The following is a 24,825-nucleotide window of genomic DNA, read 5'->3' as shown; positions in this document are numbered from 1 at the left end:
GAGTGTCAGTGACCTGAATATTTGACAATGATATGCAAAATAATCTTTCCAACATAAAATAGAAAAAAAATCTTATTGTTTTAATTTGTTTATTAAAATAATGAAACATTTATTGTACTAAAGCAGAAATGATACATTTTAAAGATGAAAAAACAATAGCAGATCTTGTAACTAGAATATTTATGATGGTTGGTCTCTTTTCTGCTCTAGAAATTTGTGAGTTAGAATTTTGTCACTCGCTATGGCATGCCAGTAAGTTAGTAAAGTTATCATATTCCATTCCAGGAGCAATGCTGAATAGTTTTCTGAATGTCTGAACAATCTTTTCACAATGAAGTTTTCTATAGTAGAAGTTCTTTAATATGTATTTCTGAGTTTGATGAATTCAGAGCATTTTGACCATATGCTCATCCCAGGATCATTTTTGTAAAATACTTGATTAGAAATGAGTCTCCCACAAGACCTTGATCTCTCAACGATAGAACTCATTAATGCACCCAAGTGCCTCTTTACTTATTTTATATCAAAACCCAGCTTCTGACATCAAATCTACTTGTTGATTCTTTGTACCATGCAGGGAATTGTCCATTCCTTCTCTCAAACATGCCCCCTTTTACCTTTCTAAATCCTATTTGTTTTTTGAAACTCTTTTTCCTATCTAAAGCTTCTCCTAGGCCAAATCTGAGTCAAATACTGTCTTTATTTATTTATATCAATAGCACACAATGCAATCCATCATTTACTGCCTCCTTTTTTACCATTCTTTTTGAGTTTTATGTTTATATGTCTGTCTTTCTACATTATGCTGTAAACTTTTCTAGCATTTAGTTTTGCCCTGGACACAAAGTGTACACTCAATAATTACACAATAAAAGAACAAATACATATGTTATATCCAAATAGAGAACCAGGATATACTCTAAAAATGGAGTTGTTCTCAGATGCTGAATTCCTAAATGTGATTTGATATGAATTTAAGCAGAAACTCATTATGGTGACTTTTTTCTTTATCAATTAAGAGATGCAGAATTCATGTAGGAAGAAGATAAAATAATTTTGGTTTTCAGACTCTGATTAGGAAGGCCTAAATGTCAGTTTGGGAACATACCCATAGTTAGTCCTGTTACAGGGCAACCTGACCCCAAATACTGGAACTACAAATCCCATCAATACCAAAGAGGAGCATACTGAGATCTGAGGGTGGAGTCCACGAAATCTGTCCCTGTACTGGAACTACAAATCCCATCAATACCAAAGAGGAGCATACTGAGATCTGAGGTGGAGTCCACGAAATCTGTCCCTGTAGAGTTCATTCAGAACATCATTTCCCCCTTATAACTCCAGGTGAGAATAGGTTTATAGTCAGCCACAGTGAATGTGAATGCTTTTTATGTTGGAAGCAAGTGGTTGTGAAAATTTGTTTTGCATAATCCTCTGGCTAAAAGCAAAATGAAGTTAAATTATGCTCCATTCCTAATCTTCAAGGAAATGCTTTTGATGGTTTCAGGAAATTTAATAGTCATTAAAAAGAGAACAGTAAGTTGAAAGCAAATAATCTTTCCCTTCTGCAGTTTCCTCTACCTTTGAAAGCAGTTTTGATACAAGATCCCCATAGAGAAGGGCCAGATACCTGGATTCCAAAGAGTGACCTGGAATTTTCTGATGTAGATTCATTAAATAGAGATTTGTGGATTAAAGTCATGGCCAGAAATTTTTTTTTTAAAGATTTATTTATTTGTGCATACAGAACTGGGGCTCGGGTGTGTGTGTGTGTGTGAGAGGCTTCACCAGAGACAGAGTGGGGAACAGAACAGGCAGATCGATGAAGTACACTGCTGAGGGGAGCAGCGGGTGGGTCAGGAGAGGTCTGCCACGCCATGTGGTCACCTCCCGGGCAGGCGGGAATCAAACTCATGCGGAAGTGGCTTTAGCTTCTCAGTGCTGTGCTTTAACCCGCTGCACCACCAGGGAGGGCCATGGCCAGAAATTTTGTAAGTACTGTGTGTCTATTGCAATCATTTAAATTTTTAGCTTCTTGTCTCTTGAATGATTTCTTTAAAAAACTGGATTTTTTAAAAAAGATTTATTTATTTGTGCATACAGGACTGGGGTACAGGCCAGAGGCTCAGGGGTGGTGAGAGGCCTCACCAGAGACAGAGTGGGGAACAGAACAGGCAGATCACAGATGTACACTGCTGAGGGGTGCAGTGGGCGGGTCAGGAGAGGTCTGCTGCACCATGTGGTCACCTCCGGGGCAGTCGCGGATCGAACTCATGCAGAAGTGGCTTTAGCTTCTTAGTGCAGTGCTTTAACCTGCTGCGCCATCAGGGAGGGCCAAAAAACTGGATTTTTTTTTTTTTTTATGAAAAGAAACGAAAAGCTTTTCTGTAAGTTTGCAGACTTTGGGCTTGCAAAGTTTCTTTCCCCAGGACTTTTAGGAGACTTTAAAATGTCCACATTATATAGTGAATCTTTGAAAGGATAGTTTAGTGTTCTGTGCTTCAAATAAATTTGGTTATAGGAGACTTTTGTGGAAAACTATTAACAGTTCTGAAATGTGCATTTTAAGAAACACAATTTGCAAAATGTTGCCTGTTTCATCAGGACAGACATTGGAAAATCTAAGAAAAGTGATCTGATAATGAGTTTATGTGGTAGTCAAAGGTCCATCTTTGCAATGTCACCTGAGGTTCTAGACTTGCTAGTCCTCAGAGTCTGTCTGAATTTCCTAAAGATCTGGGAAGGGAGTAAGAACTGAAAGTGTTATTTCTGGACTGACCATCTGTGATTTAAGGAATCTGATTGGGGTAATAGGCATGCCCTGGACTGGATGTCAGGGAAAAAGAGATTTCAGACCTAGACTTGGTTTCTAGATAGCTTTGCAATCTTAGTAAAATCACCTAACTGGCAAAGGATGACTTTTCTTTTGTAAAACAAAGTAGCTTCTAGAAGAGAAAATGCAAATGGATAACCAATATTTGAAAAAAAAAAAAAGTAACTATCTCAAGTAAACAAAGGAAAGAAAATTAAAATAATGACAGAAACCACACTTTCGTTTGGAAGTGATTCAAAATTAAAAGAGATGATGTTGAATGTTAGCAGTAAGCAAGATTAGTAAGAGTGTCAATTAGTACCATCTTCCCCCCAACCCCTGAAAAAAGGGCACATTAAAGCCTTAAAGTCACTTTACAACTTTTATTCTTATACTCTTACTTCTAGAAAACTATCAAAAGAAAACACATAAATAGATTGATGTATAATGAAGGCATTTCATCATAATCTATTGACAGAGTAACTACTTCAAACTAACAGTGTAATCCCTACAAATATCATAGGCCATCCATGGAATGGATACAGTACAGAGGAAGAAGGAATGTTCAATCAGATGAAAAATGCTTATAGCAGAATATCATATTAATAGAAATGAGTGATACACAACACTTTTTAAATAATGATTCAAATTAAGTTTAAAACTGTATATGCATTTACATACATTAAAAATCTAAGGGTATATTCTTTTAGAAAGTGTATTTTTCCATTTTCTTTATGATTTTGTGTTTTTATTCTTTTAAAAAAATATTTATTTATTTATACATAAAGAACTAGGGTATAGGCCAGAGGTGCAGGGTTGGTGAGAGGATTCACTGTAGTCAGAGTGGGGAGCAGAACAGGCAGATTGATGAAGTACACTGCTGAGGAGAGCACCAGGCGAGGCAGGAGAGATCTGCTGCGCCATGTGGGTCACCTCCTCAGCAGAGGATTGAACTTGTACCAAACCAGCAATGGTCACTTCACAGTACTGCACTTTAACCTGCTGTGCCACCAGGGAGGGCCCAAAATTTTTATTCTTTAATGAATATTTCTTTTATACATATTAAGGGAAGTTTAGAAAAAGCAAATAAATTGATAAATAAAATGAAAGCCATGGACTTGGTGGATGTCTAATGTGTCTCCTAAGTTATGTAGTCTGTGATTTAGATGCATTAGAAGAAATTTCAGAGTAGAGGAAGCAGAACGTTATAGACAGAAGTAACACATTTCATTGATTTAATAGAATGGAATTTTGAAGTGGCTTGCTTACCTTGAGGCCTTTACTCATGTACTTTTAGTGTGAGCAACTGGAACTCTGAGCGGCTGGTAGACAGGGACTCTGAGTTAATGTTATATACTCTTAAAGTAACCACATCTTCCTTGAGAGAACATTGCCCCAAGTGAAATTTTAACTTGGGTACCCGTCAATTGTTGTTTGGTACCATAAAGGAAGTTGTTATGGTTTGCACATTGTAAGGACCCATTATCCCAGGGGTAGTGAAATAAACTGCAAAGAATATATATAACTTTATAGTCATGCAAAGCAGTATAATATAGTGATGAGCTGTACAGGTTCTGGAGTTGTGCAAAAACAGGTTCTAATCACAATAAGGAACTCCTCAAACCAATGACTTTGTACAAGTTACTTTAATGTGTTCACATTCTTTTTCCAAATGTATAAAGTTATTGTCAAGTTCCTAAAACCATTGTAGGAATAAAACAAATGTACATGTAAAGTACTTTGAACAATGCCCTGTACATCATTAGTGTCTAGTAAATGTTACTTTTTATTATGATTATGCTACTTCTTCAAGTCACAGTTTATTTATAAATTTGAAATAACAATAGAAATGACTTTAGGTTTGTTGTGGTAAATAAACGAAAGCATACATAAAAGAATATATCCTATTGTATGTTTATTATAAGTAAATACCAGCAATCAAAATACCAGAAAAGAAATATATAAAAGATTGTTAAAGAAAAAAATGTTAGGAATCACAAGCTACTTCTTCACCTTTCTGTTCTCCCTGAGAGAATTCACTCTGGAAATCCTATCTTGGGCAAGATCACCAGGGATTTTCCACACTGGGTATGCCACCCAACAACTAAATCTCCCTAAGAGTTTAAGAGCAACTTAAAGAGAAGACCCTACTCACAGCTGTCCTCAATGCCAAAAACTCAGAAACTAGGTTGGGTTGTCTGACAAGCAGTGGAGAAGGGAAAACTTATGCTCAAAATCATCTTCTCCCTGAGCCTAAGGGAGGGTCTTTAGTTTGGGGGGATGGGTTCACAGTGGAGTCTGGGTAGTCACTTAACGGCAGGTTTCCTTAGGCACTTGGTATTTTTCCATGAGGACACTCTGCCTTCATGGAATAACCAGTCCCACCCGGTTGGGTCCAGTTGTAGCTATGGTTCTTCCATTTTACCATCTTGTATAAGAGCACTGCTTGGTGCAGGTGCAGAGGTTATTCCTTTTTTTTTTTTTTTAAAGATTTATGTATTTATTCATACAGAACTGGTGTACAGGCCAGAGATGTGGAGGGTGAGAGGATTCACCAGGGACAGAGTGGGGAGCAGAACAGGGGCAGATCTACGAAGTACATTGCTGAGGGGAGCAGCGGGCGGGTCAGGAGAGGTCTGCCACGCCATGTGGATCTCCTCTGGGCAGTCGGGAATCAAACTGAGGCGGAAGTGGCTTAAGCTTCTTAGTACAGTGCTTTAACCCACTGCGCCACAGGGAGGGCACGGTTATTCCTTTTATTTAAAAAAAAAAGGTTTATTTTGGCCCTCCCTGGTGGCACAATGGGTTAGGGCGCAGCACTGCAAGGTAGCATCATCCTCTTCAGTGTGAGTTCGATCACCAGCCCTGGAGATGATCCACATGGCACAACAGACCTCTCCTGACTTGCCCGCTCCTCCCCTCAGCAGTATAGTTTGTTGATCTGCCTATTCTGCTTCTACTCTGTCTCTGGTGAATCCTTCTATCGCCCCTGAACCTCTGGCCTGTACCCCACTTCTATATGCATAAATAAATAAATCTTTAAATAAAAAAAAGGTTTATTTTATGCATACAAGAGCTGGATTGTAGACCAAAGTTTATTTCATTTGCATCTCTATCTCAAGGTTACTGAGCAGACCTGCCTCTCCCACAGCTCTGCTGCTTCTGGCTAGAACCTATACTTCAGGAAAGATGGACTCCTTACTGCTCATAACAAAGACCAGTCACACCTTCCTATCCACCTTGGAGGTGGTAAGGCCAAAGGAGGCAGTGGATCTGAAGTTCAAGTTCATATCTACTAAAGTCTTACTTCCCTTGATTAAAACACAAGAAGAGAATTGCTTTCTCTATGTGTAGACTGTTAGCCATTCCCTGTGTATGTATCAGTAGATCTGATTTCCAGCTCATTGCTCTACAGTGAGCCAGCTTATGTCACTTGTGACCTGGATATCATTTTAGTTGTCCTGTGGATAATTGTATTCAGCTGCAAGTTTATGCTTGAAACTTTTACATTTGATTTATATGATTTTGGAAATTATTTTTTGTGATGATTTAGGAAATCCTTCATACAAAATTCCATGATGACATCTAAATTCATGATGCTGACTGTCATGTAAGTGATTCTGATGTGTAGTAAAAGACAGAGGAATTTCAGTTTTTTCCCCACTAATTTAGTCAAGATATAAAAAACTCATTTGGGTGGATAGCAATGCATTGCTCCTGAAATGGCTAAGTTTTACTTAAAATCTTGTATTTAGCTTATTTTTTTCCGTTAGATTTTTGGGTATTTGTAAGATTCAAAGCCATGGTCAGGGTAATAGTCGTAAGCACAAGGAAGACACACTGCCCCTTTATTTGTCTTTGGCTGAATGGTAATAACTACCTGGAGCACAGATGAAGAGAATATCAGGCACATGAGAGTTGGGCAAACAGCAACACAGGCAAATGAAAAACTATGATAGGTTATTGATATCTTGATATCTGTGGTGAGGAAGGTGTGTCCTGGTGGTTTGTAGCTGCCATTGTAAAACCTCAAGGTTTTACAAGGTATGTGTATATGACTCTTATTAGAGCACATCATTCTCACTGACCATTGAGAATTTCCACTGCATAGGGCTGGGGTCCATTTTTATCTTACTGTGCACAGAATATTCTAACAGAATATTTATATCATCTTGAAGTAACAGAATATATCATCTTGAAGACTAGATGTACCTATGGTTAAGCCAAATGTGTAATTGTGATATAAATACTAGTTCATACTCCTCTTCCAGCAAATAAAATGTCACATCATTTTCTTCTGTTCTGCAAAACTTAAGAAGTTTTGCTAGAGAAACCTTTTGAATTTTTATAAGAATGAACTCAAGACAGTGTGGTTTTCCACCTTTCAGAACATTTTTGACCCACTTTTATTGAGTTCTACAGATACACTTAGATTGCATGATTTCCTCATGAAGAATAAAAGCAGTGGTGGGAAAATGGTCTGTAAGACAGAACCAATTTGCAGCCATGTCGTGAGGATCTTGAAATGCTGAGAAATAGCTGAACCCACAAGCAAGCAGAGACAGGATTTGTTTCTATTGCAAAATCAAATTAAGTCTGATATGGCCATAATCAGCTATCAGTCTCTTGAGAAATCAAGCCATGTGCCCATTCTCCTATTTCCACTCCCCCTGACTCTGCTGACCCTCACGATGCTCCCATGTCAGCAACCAGAGCAAAGTAGACAAGTGGATACCGAGGCTCTGACTGACCTGTGCTGGGGTCAAGAAGATGGACTTGTCAAAATATGCTCGCCTTCCCACTTGAATGTTGCCAAGAGTGGTGGCTGTCTCTGGCCATCATAACTTTTGTATCAAAGAAAAAGACAATTACTATCATTTTCTCTGGGGGTGATAAAAGACCCATTATCATCTATGAGTTCTTCTTTAATTCAGGACCTTGTCTCTTTTTGCGATTGAACTTGTGTTTTTTTGTTTGGCTTGTTTTGACCTTTCCCACTCGGTCTGCTCATCCAACAACATTCCCCTTCTCGGTTACCTTCTTCAAGTGAAAAATTAGAACAATACTTTACATGGAATGTGCACTACTTAATGCTTTTCAACACCAAGAGATAAATGGAAGAGCAACATTAGCATGTAAATAACATTGCAAGTAAAATGCAAGGAAAGCATTTTGATCTTTATTGCACCTAATTTTGTAATCTTCATCAAGGCTTTGTTCATAGAAGGGTAAGTTTTATTTGATTTTGAGTTTGGAAATTGCTGCTCTTATACTCTTCTTCCTAATTTCATTGCTTCAGATTGTGTATGAAGTACTAGAATTTATTTTTGCTACTAAATATTGCCCTACGACAATAAAGGACAAAATGAGAAGATTCGAATGTAAATAAGATATTTTCTATTTTTTTTAAAGATTTATTTATGCATACAAGAACTGGGGCACAGGCCAGAGCTGCCGGGGGATGAGAAGGTTTACTAGACACAGAGTGGGAAGCAGAATAGTCAGAATATATTGAGATACACTGTGGAGGGGAGCAGCGGGCAAGACAGGAGAGGTCTGCTTTGTCTGGCCTCCCTGGCCAGGGATCGAACTTGTGTTGCAGTGGCTGCAGGCAGCTTCATAGTGCTGCGCTTTAATCTGTTGTGCCACCAGGGAGGGCCCTCTATTTGCTTTTACTGAAACTAATTCTGGCTTCACTAATACCCAATTCCTGCCATTCTATTTTTCCTGAGACAAATTCTTTTATTTCCCCCCCTTTATATATTTTGTAACATTAGTGTTACATTAATATTGGGCTTTGTAACTGGGAAAATATCTTCATATGGAGCAATGTATTTAATTTCTTATGGAAATCTTAGAGGAGACAAAATGGAATGGCCTCCCTTTGAAGGGGAAACTGATGTTCATAAACATGAAGTTTAGAAGGCGCTCCCTGGTGGTGCAACAGCATGAGGTACAGCACTATGAAGCTAGCCACAGCCACTGCACCACAAGTTTGATCCCTAGGTAGGGAGCTGACCCACATGGCACGGAGACCTTCCCTGTTTCGCCTTTGCTCCCCTCATCAGTATATTTCACTCAATATGTCTGTTCTGCTCCCCGCTCTATCTCTGGTAAAGCCTCTTACCCCCAGCACCTCTGGTCTGTGCCCCAGTTCCTATATACATACATAAATAAATCTCTCTACAAAGAAGAAAAAAAAAAACCAAAAAATGTGAAGATTAGAATCCAGATTTTCAGAATTCAGATGTACCCTTGGCATAAAATTATGGCACAGGGAGCCACAGAAATAGGCTTCCTTTGCTTCTTCCTGACAGATGAACTTTAGGATATTGGTCGTTGACATTGTCGCCTAATTATAGTCTCAATAGAGAATGAGCAATTTTCTCATATGCTGTTAGGTAAAAAGATACACTGTTAGCTGATTTGTTACTAAACTAAATTAATAGAAAAACTTCAAGAATAAGATAATTATTAAAAGTATAGTCAAAATTTGGCCATGAGTAACAATATGAGAGTTGACCAGGAAAGAAATGAATACTGTCGGCTATTAGGTACTGGAAGAATGAGCTGGTGTGGGAATTAAGCTTTCTTTGCAAATGCCCCAGAGGCCTAGTTTCCTTCTAATCAATCCACAGTTCTACTGGCCATGTGTGACCCCATTTATCGTGTGACCCCATTTATCATGGACAAGGTGTGGGATGGAGGAAAGCATAAGAAGTCATGAATAAAAAGGTACAAATTCTCACCTGTTGAGGGACATACCAATGAGCACCATAAATAAGCAAATGTGCTATTTTAGATGGTCATAAGTGCTAAGGTTAAAAACAAAAGCAGCAAAGGATGCTGGGGATGAGAGTGCCATCATTTTTTTTTAAAGACTTATTTATTTATGTAAACAGAGCTGGAGTACAAGCCAGAAGTACAGGGGTGGCGAGAGGCTTCACCAGAGACAGAGTGGGGAGCAGAACAGGCAGATCGATGAAGTACACTGCTGAGGGGAGCAGCGGGTGAGACAGGAGAGGTCTGCCAAGCCATGTGGGTCACCTTGGGGGCAGGGCTTGAACACATGCTGAAGTGGCTTTAGCTTCTTAGTGGTGTGCTTTAACCCGCTGTGCGACCAGGGAGGGCCTGATAGTGCCATCATTTTAATGGGGGATTAGTTGTAATTGCACTGCGGTTGTGACCTTTGAAGTTTTTTCCCTGATATCTCAAATTGGGAAAACACCTACTTATGCTTCTCTTCCCTCTGCATGAGCTGCTTTTCTGGAATGGTTTTAGATGCCAATGTGAACCCAAACAAGAGTTTATTTTGTTGTGAAAGTTCAGCAATCCAATTTGGATTCTTGCCCAAGCAACCCAACCTAATTCAATTTGAGCGTGCGCAACATGGCCAGTGGGAGTGTGTGAACAGCTTTATTTTGGAACTTACGCCATAAAAATCAGTGTGCTCTGTAAAGCCTACACCCTCTCGTGACTCATGTCATGTACTTCCTCACCACTGAAGTGATTCAAAATGTGAAATGTGGAATGACAGGGCATGTTGTACACACCCTGCTAAAAACATTGTTTCAGTAGCCACTGTTTATATACAGAAAAAATTATCATTTAAATGTAAGGTCTTTCTAAAGATTTCATTTATTTCTGCATGTAAGAGCTGGGTGTAGGGCAGAGATGCAAGGTGGGATGTGTGTGAGTGGATTCACCAGTGACAGAGTGAGGAGCAGAACAGGTAGATCTACTGAAATGTGCTGTTGAGTGGAGCAGCTGGTGAGACAGGAGAGGTTTGTCATATAAGATCTTCTATTGGCGTAATAACCACAATTAGTTCACCTAATCGTAGTTAGAACTTAAGAGTATATTTCAATATATTCTACTTTGGATAAAATTATTTGTATTTTTATAGGCCACAAAGAAATCACCAGGAAATTCTAAGTGGTTAAAGTGGACATGACTCCATTTGTGCAAATTTAACACAGTATTAAGTAGTTATTGTTGTAGACAATGGTGCATATACCTGGCCATTATCTGTGTATATTGAAGCTATGCTACTCAATTCCTTGTCCCTTGAACACATGAATAAAAAGTTGCCTTTCTCTTAGAAAAAAATATATTTTCTTCAGTTTTTCTTTGGTGTCTTGATTGTCTAGCAAAGCCATATTTGGACCCAAGTGACAAAAATATAAGTCCATTTCCTACTTGGGTGGCATTGACTTAGAAAGAATCCTGGTTTTGAAGAGTATACAAATCATTCTATCAGCTCCTTTACAAAAATTAGGTGACAGTCCTCACTTAAGAACTGAGGAAACAGAAGCAGCTCTCTGAACTCTGGGGGCTAAATGCTGCACTTGAGCAGAGAGGCTGGCTGGGTCCTGTTCGACTATACAACTGACCTTGGCTCTGGGTCCCTCCGGAAGCAGCAGTTACAAACTGCACCATGAAATGGCTGCATTGCCTTTCTGGTGGGCCTGGAGGTCAATTTAGTTTATTTATTCTTAATTTAGCTGAAATTATAGGCTGGCTGAAAGATTCCTTTGTGGAAAGGGATCTTTTGAATAGCTACACAAACCCGTTGGTCTCTCTCACTCCCTGTTCTCAACCCTTTCTTCTGTTTGCAGGATTAGCAAAGCCACGGGGCAGCACCTTAATCTAGCTGGCGTTGTCAGAAGTGATCAGCGAGTTTTATTAAAGTCCACGGATTGCCTGAAAGGCCTCCTTGTCCGAGTTTGAAAAGAAAGGGGCATGTTGTCAGGATCCCTTGTCCTGCCCTTTGGACTTTGAGGTGACATCCCTAGAGGAAGCACAGAAACCCTCCTGCGTTGCACGGGTTCATTGCTGGACAGCTACGCGTGGCCAGCCCTCGCCAGCATGCACTCTCCGCTTTGGGGTGGACCATCCATCCCGCTGATGCTGCTTCTGTTGGGCTGGGCCAGCCCCACCTTCATCAGCATCAACCGTGGTGTCACTGTGATAAAAGGCAGTTCCGCTTTCCTGTCCGGAGAGGACCTGAAGTTTGCCATTCCCAAAGAGAAAGATGCTTGCAAGGTGGAAGTGGTGATGAATGAGCCCATAACGCAAAGGGTTGGCACACTCACTCCACAGGTAGGTTCTAGCTAACACTGTATTTACCCAGGTGTAGAAATGTGAGTGTGTAAGAACGTGAGGGAAATGTCAGAGCCTCTCTTTAAACTACCAGCGGTGAGTAATGCAAGATGTTCATGGTTGTAGTGGAATTATAATTAGTAGGCTTAAATTGTACTGTTTTACTATGCAAGGTAGCACCCCTAAAACAATTTTTGAAACTGAGGTATAATTGACATTAGTTTCAAGTATACAATATAATGATCTACTATTGATAAAAATTGGCTTGGAATGGGGATTACAACTTGAAACCAGTGGAATTTCCTCTTGTTTGCACTAACACCTATGGAAGAAGGCAGATTCCAACTAATATGGATGTATTTTTTATTTATTTATTTTTTTTTTATTTATTTTTTTTTTTAAAGATTTATTTATTTGTACATACAGAACTGGGGTACAGGCCAGAAGCTCAGGGGCGGCGAGAGGCTTCACCAGAGACAGAGTGGGTAGCAGAACAGGCAGATCGACGAAGTACACTGCTGAGGGGAGCAGCGGGCGGGTCAGGAGAGGTCTGCCACGCCATGTGGTCACCTCCAGGGCAGGCGGGAATCGAACTCATGCGGAAGCGCTTTTAGATTCTCAGTGCTGTGCTTTAACCCGCTGCGCCACCAGGGAGGGCCCTGTATTTTTTATTTTTAATGGGTCAAATCAACATCTTTCCAATTTATCCTCTTTTATGGATAAGAACTCTTATAAATCATGCCCACCATTTGACCTTATAGAGCAGCTAATCATTTAGGAAAGGGCATAATATAAAAGAATTACATATTTTTCATTTTTATGTATTAAGAAGGAGAGGGAAGGAGAGACAGGGAGACTGAGAAGTGTGGAAATAGATACCAAGATAGTTTCCTTTAAATATTAAATCTGCCTCCAAAATATTGATGTAATTTTTTTTCTTTAATCCAAATTCAGAGACCTTGTCATTTAAGGGTATTCTATGCTCACTCTTTTTTTAAGGTGAAGAATTATCTTCTAATTTATTGGATTTAAAGAAATCTGCATTATCTCAATATATTTGTCTAAAGTAGGAATTTATTTCCTCACACAATAAAAATTGTTTTTAGTTTTATGACTTGTCTCTACTGTGGCTTAAAGTTCCTTCCAATGCAAACAACTTTGAGGATATTCACTGCTGGTTGCTGCTTCTAGAAAAATATACCATCCCACTCCCTGAACTGTGAACATTAATTTCTTTTTCCATTTGGGTAAAATAAACCCCACATATTTTATGAGGTTTTTCAAAAGTGGCCTTGATGTTGTAGAGTTGAACTAAGAGAGTGAGATAGATGCTAGCTAAAAACTGACATTTTGAGGGTCTAATTCTGAAACACATCAGAATCTGTAGAAGGGGTTCTCACATTGGGAAAATTCCTGTGGTGATAGTCACCAGATGTAACCTCCGAGTTTCCTATGGCATTTTCTTTTGTCAGTCAAGAATTTGAGCATGGCTTCAGAAAGATGTTAGACAATGCTGGCCCTATTCTTAACATGTTGTGTTCTGAGCATTTGGTAATTGAAAACCATAACTCTAGACTTTCTCCCAACATAACTTGCAATGCGGAGGTATATATTTGGCATCTATCAGCCAGGGTTAGCACACACCTTGAGCCCAGGTGTATCAAATGGGATGAGTTTGAGACATGGCTAAGTCTAAAAGCAGGCCACAGAGACCCAACTGCTGGGAAAGGAGTCAAAGCAAAGCCTGGGAATTTTAGGAAGAGCAAGAGGGGATCCTGATCTTAGAGGACTTGGTCTCAGATCCAGCTAGAAGGGACATAAGCAGTGCTTTGTAAAGGTTGATAAACTATTCAGTCAGTTGAGCTTCAAATCAACATGTATTTTAAAAATGTTCATTTATTTAACAGTGAGGCTGACTCTTCTGTGGGGAGAGAAGAATGAAACTTCCTCCCTGGAGCTTCCTGGAGCAACCTGTGCAGTTGTGTTTAACCCTGCCCTAAGCATACATTCCCTACCGAGCAAAACAAAGCCCAGTTCTTCACCAGATTCTCCTCTCTTAGAAAAGAATTTGGGGAGGATGTCCTGGTATTAAGGATAATCTGAGGGGTGTCCTTTTCTGTTTTCTCCAAAGAACCTGTGCACTCTAAACATATATACTGCTTTCTCTGAGGATAATGAAATTATCTCCATTATATATTTTTAGTGATGTTTTAATGTCCTTACCATTTGACTGGCTGTAAGGCATTTATTTAGGAGGAAAAAGGATCTGAGTGATTAAATACAGGTAGGAAATTTTTGATCTTAAGGCTCATGGGATAATAGATCTCCAAATCATCTGCACCTCAAACTTCTGCAAATTTTAAGGAAAAATTGAGTTAGTAGAAAGACATTGTGGAGAAGAAATGACTTGGCTGGCTGATTTTTTTGCCTGGACTCCTAGGGTACCTAAGGAACTCCACATATTCCCTTGTGTGGTGTGGCTGATCACAAGAAAATGTTCAGTGCATGTATTTCCAGAGGTAAATTTGATACCACAAATTAACCTGTGTCCTCTAAAGTACATATTGTATTTATGTCTTCTAAAATTTATCCTATGGAAAAGAAGTCCATTTAATTGTGGACTTTCATCACCTTATGGTCAAATATTAGAATTTTGTCACATAATGAAATCTGTAAACCTGGGAAACTTTGCTTGTCAAACTTCCAGGTGATCTCCCTACTTGTTTATTATATAGTTTCAGCAAAGATAGGATTTCCAAGTAAAGTCTACCACTTTGGAATTTTTAATTCAGGCTGATTCAACGTTTCCTAGAAACTTACTTTTTATGTAGTTTTTGAAATGAAACATAGCATGCATGAATGCACACTCAACACACACACACACGCACACAGAGCCTAAACATTATTCTTTTATAGAGCTTAATAGTAAGTTGAAAGCAAAGCTTATGTGAACCCATTTCTAGCAAGACAACTGTATTAACAACACCCTGCTGTGTAATGAACAGTTTCATGTGATTTGCACAGAAAATGTTTTGTTTAACATCTGTTCAATTAGTGTTTTCATTTCATTACTGAAGTTTGTCTTAGGACCAACAGGTTCATTTTCCTATTGGATATTTGGATAGGGATTTCAATCAGCGCACACCAGTACCTTCTGTTTAGATAACCCTCTTGATGTAGTCAATTAGATAAGGTCGATGGCAATATGTTTTCCTCATGTTTTAGGACAAGACATGTCCACACAGTGCTTCTCACACCTGTCCCAGAGTAAGAAATTTACAAGTGGAAAGTACTCCAGTTTAATTCTGAGTTTGCCCTTTTCAATAGGGTATACAGTGGTAAGAAAATAAATATCTCCAGTTTGAACCAGTTTACTGTCATTAAAGTGAGTAATGAGTTAGGAATGTGTGACAATTTAATTATAAATTGTAATTGAAAAGCAGTTGAAGTGGAAAAAAACAAAGCTAGACAGTAATTAGAAAAGGATTTAGCTCTCCTTTGTTTTAGTTAGTGAATTTATGGACAATTATGGTTGTCGCCTTTTATAAAAGGAAAACATATTAGGAAACATAAAACAGATGTTTCTTTTAACAAAGCAGATTGTCTCTTTATTACCATGACTATTTGTCAATGATATGGGGAGGGTCTTTCCTTTATTTCCTCTCTTGTCAATTACAAAAAGGAGTCAGCAGTGTCTGTGGGAAAGATCTTTTGTATTGGTGATAAAGTCATCTCAGAGAGGATCATGTTATCTGAGAATATTTGAAGAATTTGCAAAAAGGTATGGCTAAATACCATGACCTCCTTAGTGACCATGTGTGACTACCTAAAGGCATTTCTCAGAAATTTACCAAGTCAGTTTGGACAGAATGGAGGTCATGGTGTGGATGAAAGAGAAAGTGCTTCTTCTGAAAACTAAGACTCTCAAATAACAGCATTCTCCTTCATAGTTCTGAGTGAGATGAAACAATTAATTATAATTTTATTTGAAGAGAAGAAATTGTCTTTAGATTTCTGTTTGTCTCATCAGTCATCTCTGCTATTATATAATTGGCAATATGAAAAGGAACTCTTGCTCACATTTGGCTCTGATGAGGTCTGTAATCAGTGACTTTACTTTTAATACAAAAATAGTATTTGAAAAAGCAAGACCTAAAAGGAGAAGAAAAAGTATGAACAGAAATAATATAGTGTGTTTGTGTGGGGCATAATAGTTTTTCATGCATACACACAGGTAGATCTCTCCAGTAGTTGTTATGAATCCTTGAAAGTGTGTGTAAATAACATTTTGGTAAATGGAACCATATTTTACATGCATTGTAGACTGTAAAAGGCAATCATTTAGAGAGATAGTCCTTAACTTATTTATTTGAATTTTCATAATTTAGATATTCTCAAAACAACATACAACTATACAATTAAAATGGTGGAAGAGCATAGGAGTGAGTAGAGATGCTGGCTGTTAAAACATACACACAGGCCTTCCCTGGTGGCACAGCAGGTTAGGGTGCAGCACTGCAAGCTGGCTGCAGCCGCTTCAGTGCAAGTTTGATTTCTTGGTCTGGAGGTGACCCATAGGGCACTGCAGACCTTTCCAGTCTCGCCTGCTGTTCTCCTCAGCAGTGTACTTCATTGATTTGCCTGTTCTGCTCCCCACTCTGTCTCTGGTGAATCCTGTCACCACTCCTACATCTCTGGTTCTGTATGCATAAATAAATCAATCTTAAAAAAGATCAGATACACACATACATCCACAGGTGCTCATGTATACATAATTCTGCAGGCAAAGGTTTATTGCTGGAAAAATTAAATTATGCACCCCTTTTCTCACAGATATTTATCCATTTTTTTCATGTGAACTAGGTATTTGACTGCCATTTCCTTCCCAATGAAGTAAAGTATGTTCACAATGGTTGCCCAATTCTTGATGAAGACACCGTGAAACTTAGACTTTACAGGTAAGCGGCACAGAACCAATGTCTGTTCTTTGCCAGACAACCATCCTGTGGAAATTTTTGGACTTTTTCCATGAATGGATATAATCCTGAAGGGAGTTACTAGATTTAAAATAAGGAAGCAATCAGGAGAAATTAGAATTGTGAGGGGGTGAGGCAAGAATTGCAGCCGATTGTCAGATATCTCTATCTGTAGCCTTTTCCTTGGGGTTTTTCAGTAGCAAATTATTGTCCCTATGTTGTTTTCTTTAACATTTTTATATCTCTGGGAAGTTACCCCCCCACTTATGATAGGAAATGAAAGTTAATAACTGGAAATTCCTATGAAGAATTAGGAGAAAAATATATCCCAATATTGAATGAAGTTCTTATTAATTTTAGCTTTTCATAGCAGGAAGTATATACTGTCTTATATTTTAAAATATTAAGTAATAAAAATATCTTCAAATTGACTATAAAGCTAAACACAGAATGATCATATGATGGAGCAGTTCTACTTCTAGATTTATATGTAAGAGAAGTAAATTCGGTGATCACAAATATTTGTACACAAATGTTCATTGCAGCATTACCAACACTAGCCACATAGTTGAACTGATGAATGCAGTTCAACAGTGGTATATGCATACATGGAATATTACTCATCCATAAAAATCAACGATATACTGATACCTGCTAAAATATAAATAAATCTTCACACCATTATGCTAAATAAAAGAAGCCAGACCCAAAAGGTTACATTGTACGATTTTATTTCCATGTGCTACCCAGAAAACACAAATCCATTAAGGCAAAAAGTAGAACAGCAGTTGCTGGGGTTAGGGGCAGGATGAAAAGGGAGTGACTGCTGATGGGTGTGGATTCTTTTTTGAAGTGATGAAAATAATAGGTAATTGTGGTTTTACAACCTTGTAGCTATACTAAAGGTCATTCATTATATACTTCAAAAGGTGAGTTTTATGATAAATTATTTATGTCTTAATAAAAAGTTAATTTGAAAACTAAGCACATGATTGTGGTATTGCTCACTTTATAAAAAGCAACGGACAATTCAGTGTAGGTAGAGTGAACCTTTAGATAGATTTCTTTTTTACTTGATTTTACTGTTCTTAAGAATATTTGGCTAAAATACCAGACTAATAGAAAAGAGGTTTGTATTATTTGATTCATTGGAACAGTGAAGCATTATCATTCTTGTGATCACCGGGAATAGGCAACACAAGATGAGGCTCTTGGTATCCATAGTTTGATGCAACTGATGGGTAGATGGTGTGCTGCAGAATGACAGTTGCCAAAAAGGGGCCTGACACTTTCGGCAGTTGCCCAAAGGTGCTGTGATCAGAACATGAAATGACACCTATGGATTCCTTGGGAAGCTACTCAACCAGTCTGCAGAGGCATATGCTATTTTGAAGATTTTAAAGTTATAAAACAAACTAACTTCAGAAAGTTTGCTGGAAGGACTGCAATGAAATCTGATTGCTTCCATTTCTTCCTTGAGTTTCAAAGGCATGAAAAGGGTGGAGAAGCACGTTCAAGGGCAGAGTTAAGGGAGCTTGAGGATGTTTACAATAAAATATCCTGAGGAATTGGAGGTAGAAATCAGGCTTCACATTTATTCCCTCCTCAGCCTTCTCTCCAGCCCCTTGGGCAAGTTACCTGACCTCTATGCTTCAGTTTATTCATCTGTAAAATGTGATTAACTTGTGCCTATCACACGTTCCTTTGCAGAATGGAGATTTTAGCATATATCTGAGCTATAATAAAAGGACCTGCATATCCTTCACTCATTAATTTTCTCTTTTCAAATGACTAGTGATTCTCCATTTAGTCTGTACTTATATGCAGAGGGTGTACTTGCTGAGGGAATGGAAGTAACAATCACTGAATACCTTTTATGTGCCAAGCACTAACCTGGGAACTTCTCAGCTAGTGATATTTGTAAAGAGCAAAAAGGCCTTGGTGGTTCAGAAACTCCTTATCCTTTTATCCCGGAGTTAAAACCTGATCCATGAATTACACAAATTTAATATTCAAATTGCAGGTGTGCTAGATGTGAGGCACCTAACTTACAGCAGTCATTAGGGGGGTGGGTTTGAGAAAGATGGATGGGTGAAAGAAAGGTTAATGGAAAGGTAGAAAAAAGGGGATGAGACCAAGAGAAGAAAGGAAAAGAACAAAGAGCTTGGGCTTAGTGTATAAAATAAAATCCATACTCTGCTCAATGTCCAAATTTTGTGAAGGTCAGTCTTCACCTGCAAGTCAGCATATATATGTCAGAAGTACCTGAGTATCAATAAATGTCACCTTTGCTCTGTTCTCTTCCACAGATTTACTGAGACAGACACCTTCATAGAAACCTTTATCCTCAGGGTCTACCTCCTGGAACCAGACTGTAACATCATCCATCTGAGTAACAATGTATTGGAGGTGTCTGAATTCTATGGACTGTCCCGTGCCATCGATAAGAACCTGCTCAGATTTGATTATGATAGGACAGCCAGCCTGGAATGCACAGTCAGCCTGGACCCTGTGGGAACTCGGCTGCCAGCCCATGGCCAGATCGTTCTGGTGGAGCCTCAGCCAGAAGAACCTCGTGGAGATCAGCCACATAGTTTTTTTCCTGAGCCTCGTATGCCATATTTTAATACTTATCTGGAATTTACTAAAACTAGCAAAAATATCTCTAACTGGTCATCTTTCTTTATGACAGGAGTTTTCCTTAGTATAGCTTGTAGTTGATTGAGAAATGTAGGTTAATGGTTCAGAGTATGGACTTTGAATCATAATGACCTGGGTTTGAAAACTGCTTCTGCTTATTATTTCCTGTGTGATTTCAGACAAGTTACTTATGCCTCTGTAAAATGGTCAAAGAGTGTAGTTGGTCTGTCTCCACAGAGTGGTGTGAATATGGAGTAAATGAGATTACCTACGCCAAGTTGTCAACACAGTGTTCTTCATTGCAGGTGTCAGCTGCGATTAGTAATAGTAGCTATGGTGGTGGTTGTAAGAATGGTTGGTGTGTTTATTACATGATATTAGATTAGAAGCAGGTTTGAGGTAGCATTGATGGGTAGCAGCCATGGTTGACATCAGGAAGAGTGGATGGGTAATGTTCGTTCTATTAATCATTCTATCAGTGTATCTTGGATACCTCATATGTGTTTAACAGTATTCTAGGCACCATGAGAAGACCAAGAATATAAAGGGTTATCACATTCATATTAATAATTAAAATCTGGATAGTAGTTTATGGCTAAAGACATGTTTACATGTAAGTCATATCATGTAGTCTTCATAGCCATCTGATTATGAAGTAGAATACCCAATTTGTATATCAGAGAAATATATAAAATACCACTTGAAAATTCAGTGGCCTGTGGGTGTCATATATCCCACGGGAGTGAAAAATGCATTTGGTCAGAGACAGGATGACTATTGGAGAGACATTTATGGTTGTTGGTGGGAGAGAGCAGGTTGGTGCTGGTGGCTAAACACTGTTTATGGGAAGGTTCAGGAAAAAGATGAGTGGGTCAGGAAAGACATTCAGAATTTGAGTGTGTGGCTAGCAAAATGGACAGAGAATTTCAGTGACTATGGTAGTCCAGTAGAGATTGTGTTATTGAGCCATAGACGTGGAAGCTGTAAAGGAACACAGGGATTGGACTGTACAAGGCTTTCAGGAAGGCACTGGCTTAAATGTAAGCAGTAAGGCACCAGGTAACACATTTTGTTTCATTTTTTTTTACTGCAATAATTTTGGTTTATATCAGTTTGTGTATTAGATTATAGGCTCTTCCTCCTCAGGCGTTACAACACCATGTCCACTGCTATAATACCTACAGTCCACCACCATAGTTCATCGTGCTACCTCTCTACTTGCTCTGACCCTTCTCCCACCCCTTCCCTGTCCTGTAGCCTCAGTTCTATAATCAGATTTCTAGGGATCACTTAGTTTGGCTTTATCTGGCCATTTGTCTAGTCTCTCTGTATTCCACATATAAATGACACCATCTAGTATTTCTTTGTTCTTCTAACTTATTTCATATAGCAAAATCCCCTCCACCTCCATCCATGTTGCTGAAAACGGCAAGAATTTACCATTTTTGATAGCTGAGTAGTATTCCATTGTGAATATATAAACTCTATCTTTCTGATCTACTAATTTGTATTTGGCTATTTAGTTTGTTTCCATAGCCTGGCTGTGGCAAATAGTGCTGCAATGAACATGAGGTGTGTAGTTCCCTTCAAATTATTGTTTTTGTAATCTTTGGGTAGATACCTAGGAGGAGAATTGCAGTGTTCTATGGCAGATCCATATTTAAATCCATACTGCTTAAAACACATTTGATTTTTCTCTCAGTGTTTCTTTTGGTGGGCAAAAACCTGATGAGACAAATGGTCAGGTTTTATTTCAGTAATGGAAATGGTAGGCTTTTATAATCGTGATTCACCCAATGAATGATTGGCATCTATCCATAGACATATTTTGGGGGCAGTGAGAGGGAATTAGTTTCTATGGGAGAAAAGATGACTATTTTTATAATCACTATGTTCAGGTGACTATCTTAATTCAATATTGTATTTTCCAGAACTGGGGAAAGAACTGAAGTGTCCAGATGGAAGCTGTACCCTGGGGCTGAAGAAAATAGGAAGTCTCAAAGTGAGCTGTGAGGAGTTCCTGCTGATGGGGCTTCGTTATCAACATAAGAGTCCTCCTTCTCCCAATGTTGACTATGTCTCTATCCGACTGGACCTCACAGACAGCAGAAGTAAAATCATATACAAGGTAGATCTTGGTCATGTGTGTGTCTCTAGATGACCCCACCGAGACAGCTTATCCACTGGGATGCTCAGGTGGAGCTCCTATGCAGTTGTGGGTAGAACTGTCCAGTGATCAATTGGACCTACAGACTTAGTTATTTTATCAGTAAATACCTAAAAGAGTAACTTTTGTATAGATCACTAATTTCCTTTCTCTGGCTCTTATCTAGGTGCCATAGCTCGGTCAACTTAGGAAGAACTAGAGTCTCCTTTTCCTATTTTCTTTGTTTTTCCATTTGATTTTCATTTTCCCTTCATGCTTCATTTCCCCCAACTTTATTGGAAACTCCTTTTACCTGTTAGAGAATATCACAGTCCATATGTCCACTCTGTGAGAGAGACACTGGGAAATTAGGAGAAAGGGGAACTAATCTCACTTTTATGCATATAGTAGATTGTATCATTTTCACCCTTCTAGACTGAGATAAAGGGCTGGGTAATGAAAAGGCAGGTCCCCAGGGACTCCTTCAACTTCTGATCTTTCAAGTTTTTCTGACATTTCCTTCTCTTGATCGCTTCATGTTGAGATAATGGCAGAAAATGGAATCAATTTACATGAAATATTTAACATGCTGCTCTGCTTATTTATATACTTTCTAACTGGCTTATTTGGGAAGCCAGGGTGACTGTATACTTGCTGAAACAGCTCAGATTTTGTACTGCTCTAAGGTGATCCAGGTTTACATTTGTGAATTACCCCTATCTTTTTACGTCTTTCACGTGACTTTGCATTAGGTTTTTTAAGAGATGCAAGTATTGAATATGATTATCCCAAAGATTTGTTGAAGAAATGATAAGGAATGATCAATCAAATCACAGAATCTTTTTTTTTCAAGATTTATTTATTTCTGCATACAGAACTGGTGTACAGGCCAGAGGTGCAGGGGTTGTGAGAGGATTCACCAGAGACAAATTGTGGAGCAGAACAGGCTGACTAATGAAATACAATGCTGAGAGGAGCAGTGGTGGGTCAGGAGAGAGGTTTGCTTTGCCATGGAGATCACCTTTGGGTCCAGGGATCGAAATCATCCTGAAGTGGCTTTAGCGTCTTTGTGCTGTGCTTTAACGCACTGTGTTTAGGGAGGGCTCAAATCACAGAAACTTACAACTGAGATTTGGAAAAAAGAAATTGAGATTGGTCAAATTGACCAGATAGAACACTAAGGGAGCCTCTAAAGGATGAATTTGAATTTAATATGAATAATTAAAAGAATGAACACTGGGCCCAGGTTGGATGATTTCAAATAACTTATTAATTAGTTGTGTGACTTTGAACTTTATGTCTCATTTTTGAAAATCTTAAAATGGGGTGTCATAGTATCTACTTCTTAGAATAATCAAGATTAAATGAAATAGCACTTACTAAGCACTTGTCGTAAAACCTGGCACATAGTAAGAACTATGCATATTTTGCAAGTTTAAGAGCCACCTGATAAAAAAAAATGATCATCAGCAAATTTGGAAGTAGTTGACTTAGTCCAAGTAACTTATTTTATAGTGGGGATAAAGAAATTGCATAGTTTGTCTTGTGAATAAAGCTGTATATGGCTGAGCCCAGTCTGAAACTTTGGGTTCCCTAATGATTTCTTATTTTAAGAATGAAATTGGAGCCATTTTTCTTTCTGACTGACTTCTCTTTTTCCTCTCTTTGTATTGCATTAGGGGTTTATTTTTTTATATTTAAAAAATTAATTTTATTGGATCTTTACCCTTTTAGTGATCTTTTATGTAGAATGAACCCACTCCACAGTCATTTGTCTTGACATCATCGGCCTGTTTTGCTTCCCACGCTGTCTCTGGTGAATCCTCTCACTGCCCCTGTACCTCTGGCCTATACCCCAGTTCTGTATGCATAAATAAGTAAATCTTAAAAAATAAAGTTTTTTTTTAAAGCCACTATGTATCTTTATCAAGAGTGGTTAAAGCTATAAATTATTTTGGAAAGAATTGAAATATTAGAACATTTACCATATGGAGTCTTATCCAGAAATGAGGTATCTCACTTCATCTAGGCAAATGGTCTTTGATATGTTTCTGGAAAGTTTGCAATTTTCTTCATGTAGCTGGAGCAGTTACTAAGGCCGGTCCTAGACAATTTGTTTCTGTAAAATTATTGTGAATAGATTCTTTCCCCTCCATTATATCTTCTCATTGCTACAGATGATAATAAGAAAGCTATTTTTTGGTATAATTTTCTTTTTTGTAGCTTCTTTCTTGAGTTCAATTATTCTAAGAATTTTTCATTTCTTTTCCTCTTAAAGACCATAATTATATCTTGCACTGATGATAATAATTTTGTCCTCTCTTTTTCAGTAATCATTCTTCTTATTTCTATTCCATTCTCCACTGGTTTGACCAGAATAATATTAAATATAATGATGCTTATAACAATCCTTGTCTTGTGTAGTTCCTCAATATCAACTGCATCCGTACTGTCCTTTCTAATGCTTTTTGCCTTGCATTCATCTTTCTTTTAAATGAATATGGTTACTAATGTGTCCTTCCTTACATTGAAACCCTGGATCACTCTTTTACTTGTGATCTGTGTGTTTTTTTATTTTGAGTAACTCTAATGTAATGCATACATAACTGGATATTAATTTCAGGATATTTGTCTTGAACAGGGAATGCGAATTATATTTTTATAGTCATGGATACAGGGATTTTTTAAAAGACCTATTTATTTATTTATTTATGCATACAGACTTGAGGCACAGGCCAGAGGCTCAGGGTCGGTGAGAGGCTTCACCAGAGACAGAGTAGGGAGCATGACAGGCAGAACGACAAAGTACACTGCTGAGGGGAGCTTAGGAGAGGTCTTTCGTGCTATGTGCTAACTTCTGGGCCTGGGGATCGAATTTAAACTGAAGTGGTTGTGCTAGCTTGCAGTGCTGCATCCTAACCCACTGCACCACCAGGGAGGGCCAGATTACATGGATTTTTATCTATCATTTTGTTTTCTGCTGCATGCTCATTAAAAATATCGACTTGCATTATGGTTTATGTTTTCTTTGCTTCTCTCTTTACTTATTTGAAACTTTTTCTTATCCACTTTATGTTTGATTCGGATTTGATAAAAATTTTAAAAAATCTTGAACATCTATTTTCAATATTTAAAGACACAAAATGACA

At 38.3% G+C, this 24,825-nt stretch overlaps 1 protein-coding gene across 1 annotated transcript in view; it reads left to right on the top strand.

Moving 5' to 3' along the window:
- FREM1 (FRAS1 related extracellular matrix 1) overlaps window positions 1–24,825 on the top strand; it is a 150,189-nt gene that overhangs the window by 13,658 nt on the left and 111,706 nt on the right. Inside the window, exons 2-5 of the mRNA XM_004677672.1 lie at window positions 11,431–11,914; window positions 16,778–16,872; window positions 19,200–19,501; window positions 21,462–21,658. Coding sequence (XP_004677729.1) covers window positions 11,681–11,914; window positions 16,778–16,872; window positions 19,200–19,501; window positions 21,462–21,658 — 828 coding nt within the window. The 5' untranslated portion in view covers window positions 11,431–11,680. The remainder of the gene's footprint in view (window positions 1–11,430; window positions 11,915–16,777; window positions 16,873–19,199; window positions 19,502–21,461; window positions 21,659–24,825) is intronic.

Source organism: Condylura cristata, unplaced genomic scaffold (genome assembly GCF_000260355.1).
Source record: "Condylura cristata isolate star-nosed mole 26May11 unplaced genomic scaffold, ConCri1.0 scaffold00006, whole genome shotgun sequence".
Taxonomy (NCBI): Eukaryota; Metazoa; Chordata; class Mammalia; order Eulipotyphla; family Talpidae; genus Condylura; species Condylura cristata.
Note: the sequence above shows the minus strand (reverse complement) of the source record. Positions and strands in the feature narration are given on the sequence as shown.